This window comes from Sitodiplosis mosellana, unplaced genomic scaffold (genome assembly GCF_009176505.1).
Source record: "Sitodiplosis mosellana isolate CC-2019 unplaced genomic scaffold, AAFC_SMos_1.0 Smas_scaffold_6337, whole genome shotgun sequence".
NCBI classification, from domain to species: domain Eukaryota; kingdom Metazoa; phylum Arthropoda; class Insecta; order Diptera; family Cecidomyiidae; genus Sitodiplosis; species Sitodiplosis mosellana.
The window spans coordinates 580-3797 of NW_022601570.1; the positions used below are offsets into that span (position 1 = coordinate 580).

At 37.0% G+C, this 3218-nt stretch overlaps 1 protein-coding gene and 1 long non-coding RNA gene across 2 annotated transcripts; one reads left to right on the plus strand and one right to left on the minus strand.

Annotated features, from left to right (window-relative positions):
* Window positions 1-776: 776 nt before the first annotated feature.
* Window positions 777-2317, minus strand: LOC129579640 (uncharacterized). Its single transcript, XM_055469810.1, has 2 exons — window positions 1315-2317; window positions 777-1207 (listed from the first exon to the last, which is right to left on the minus strand). Exons 1-2 carry the CDS (start codon window positions 2032-2034, stop codon window positions 1046-1048), a joined length of 882 nt encoding a protein of 293 aa, XP_055325785.1. The 5' UTR covers window positions 2035-2317; the 3' UTR covers window positions 777-1045.
* A 261-nt stretch (window positions 2318-2578) lies between these two features.
* Window positions 2579-3218, plus strand: LOC129579641 (uncharacterized). The gene is made up of 3 exons (XR_008689266.1): window positions 2579-2667; window positions 2880-3028; window positions 3108-3218. It is a non-coding gene; the product is annotated as an uncharacterized LOC129579641 (long non-coding RNA).

The following is a 3218-nucleotide window of genomic DNA, read 5'->3' on the forward strand; positions in this document are numbered from 1 at the left end:
CGTGGGTATACTAACTGGTACCCTGGTCAACCTAATAAATTAGAGAAAGATGGCGAGACTCAACATTGCCTAGAGATTAATTATAAGGGCCAATGGAATGACTGGTATTGCAACAGTGGCCGTGAATATTTTGTATGCGAATTAAGACCTTGAACAAATCATCGTATAACGTGCATCATACGAGAATTAATTACGATGTCCAATACAAGTTTTGCAATCAAATGATATATTAAATTTCAAATGAAAAATAAATTGCTTGAGTACATTTTCTTCACCCAATATCTTTATTCACCGATTTAAGATACTCCAGTTCTTACGAACGGATTCACCGAATTGTGATCATATTTTCTGAATATCAATGATTTTCACGAAATCGTCAGTTTTAATGAAAATTCCTAGCGTACTAGTACCCATCTCATTTTTGTATGATTTTGAACGGTTTGAAGAGAATAAACAAAATGGGAATTTGTTGAAATCTTGCAAGGAGCTTGAACATGCTCTTACATGTGACAGACAATCGGACATTGATGGTGATGACCTGTTTTGTGAACTCAGCTTTGTTGTAACTTTGACACAGCACGAGAACGTTGTCCACGTCATTGACATTTTAAATTCAATTATGAAGTTGAACATGGAAAATTCCGTTCCCAATGCTGTCATTGCATATCGTATTCTACTCACGAGTCCGGTCTCTATTGCAACTAGCGAGCGTTCGTTTTCAAAGCTCAAAATCGTTGAAAATTATTTGCGAAATTCAATGACTCAAGACAGGTTGAACGATTTAGCAATAATTTCCATTGAGCATGAAACTGCAAATGCGATTGAATATGACGATGTTATTGACGAGTTTGCGTCGAAAGAAGCCAGAAAACAACCATTAGATTAATTAAAGTTTTATATTTTGCCAAAAAACGATATATAATCTCATTTCCTATAGATTAGATTTTTCAGCTCATTATTTTTATCATATATGAAAACATAATGTGAATTTATTATTATTCGTTTCTATAAGTAAACTACAAATAAACTTCAAAATCCAGTTTTTTTACTTCAAAAATTCATGAAAAAAATTGAAGGGGCGCATTTTGATTTTTTGCACCGGGGCGCCGGAGGAGCTCGGACAGGCGCTGACCGCTTCCCCTTGTCGATTTTGAACCGTTTGCTTCGTCCAGTAATGATACTGTTTGCTGCTGATCGTGTAGTTCGTCTAAGAAACGAAACAAAACAGAACAAAGAAAACCGTTTAGATAAAAATGACAATGACAATGGCATAACTTTGGATTATCATATGAACAATGCACGCATATTGTTTACCTCTTTGCCAGTTTCGATGTTATGTACCGTTGTAGCGTTCCACGTATTCACACCCGGATCAGTTCCACCTTCATTGACAAACTTTTTGTAGTTTTGAACAATGGCCTTTTTGTCCGATTCCATGTTGCTCATTTTCGTTTTGTCAACATTAAATTGTAGAGATACGGCCTGTCCATTTGAGAGAATTCGGAAACGGAACTTTTTTCTACTGCGACCGAGCCGATAGATTTTCCGCATATCGAAGAATTCGTTCCAATACAACTCCTTTTGTTTTATGAACTCTTCGCGTGTGATGTTGATTTCGTTGTATTTGCCTTGATTTTTCGGTGCGACTTTCAGTGCACACAACAAAGAGTACAATGTCTTATTGTCCAACGGGTAGTGGGTACGAGTGAAACTGCAAATGGGAATCACTGCCAGATTTTTCACTCTCGGAGGCCCTTTCTCGATGTACTCATGTTGGCCTCGGTCTGTCGGCTGCTGGCAAGTGCACGGACGGTGATTTCGACGTCGGCATCGTTTCAGCTCTTGAAACTCTTCGCGTTGGCATCGGCGTACTTTACGATATTCCTCGCAAGTGTTGAAATCATCAATTTTCCGCTGGAGGGAAATCCAGAATGCGATGCTCTTGAACCAGTTCTTCCCATTTGTGAATTGGCCGATGTTGTTATCTGGTATGTCCCACCAGAATTTTCGCTCACGTTTGGCAACATCATCCATGCCATTGATTTCAATATCGTCATTGCCAACAACAAAGCAAACAAATACAACACCAAACCACAGTAGCGAATGAGTCTGTTGTGTTGTGTGAGATGGAAGAGATGTGTCGGTTCTGCTGTTTCTTCCTAATTCACGCGCCCAAAACGAAATCAATATACAAATCGAATTCTTGTAAGATGTTTATTCAGTTCGTTCGGCACAGAGTTGTTTAGAATGGTTGTCATTTCAAATGTTTGAATTTGAAAGATGCTGCTGATAGCGTAGTAGTAGCCAAATATCTGCACCAGCGGCGTAGCCAGAGATGAATTTCAGAGGGGTTTTTTCGATTGATCTCATTTTCAAGGGGAAGGCGAAATTTTCTTTTCCAGAGTTGGAAAACGCTTTGAGAGCCAATATCTGCTAAAGACTTGAAGAGGTCATTAAAATTGGAATTTTTTCGTTCGAAAGACGGAACAAATCTTATCGCGATGCACATAAATCGACCGTAAATAAAAAACTATGAATAAAATCGATAAAAAAATTCAATTACTTGCCCACGAATCCACTGTTAACGGGTTTTATAACAACAAAATTCTATCCAGTTCGCACAAATTGAAACGCTAATTTTTCCAAATAAAGAATTTTCTGAAATATGTACGTATATACATTCGTGTTTTACTTTGTTTTGTTATTGTTCTGCACTGGCGATTGTGACATTATTTTGCATTCTATTGATTAGGAAAGCTAAAAGAGTTAATTCCGCAAAGCATATCAAATGCACTCACTTATATAAATCGATGGAAATTTATTTTTGCTGTGGCTTTATATTTCAAAGACGTTAGTTGAAAATTAAATATTCTGGATAGTCATTATATTTCCTCAGTGTTTCTCGGTTGAATTTTCAAATTTGAATAGCTGTTCATCAGAAATATGTTGAAACTTGTATGGTATGGTGCGCTTTTATTGCATATTTCATTTGCAACGATTGTGACGTGTAAAGCAATAAATGTCGATGGTAAGAACGTCGCGAACAATTCTGAAATTTATTTTAATTTGCATTTGTTTGAACGGGACTGTTTCTATTAAAATTATAGATGATGTTAAGTTCTTGCTTATGCCGTATGTTGATTCCCTACTATTTTGGACAAACACAACATTGGAAAAACCAACATCGGAAAAACCAACATCGGAAAAACCAACATCGG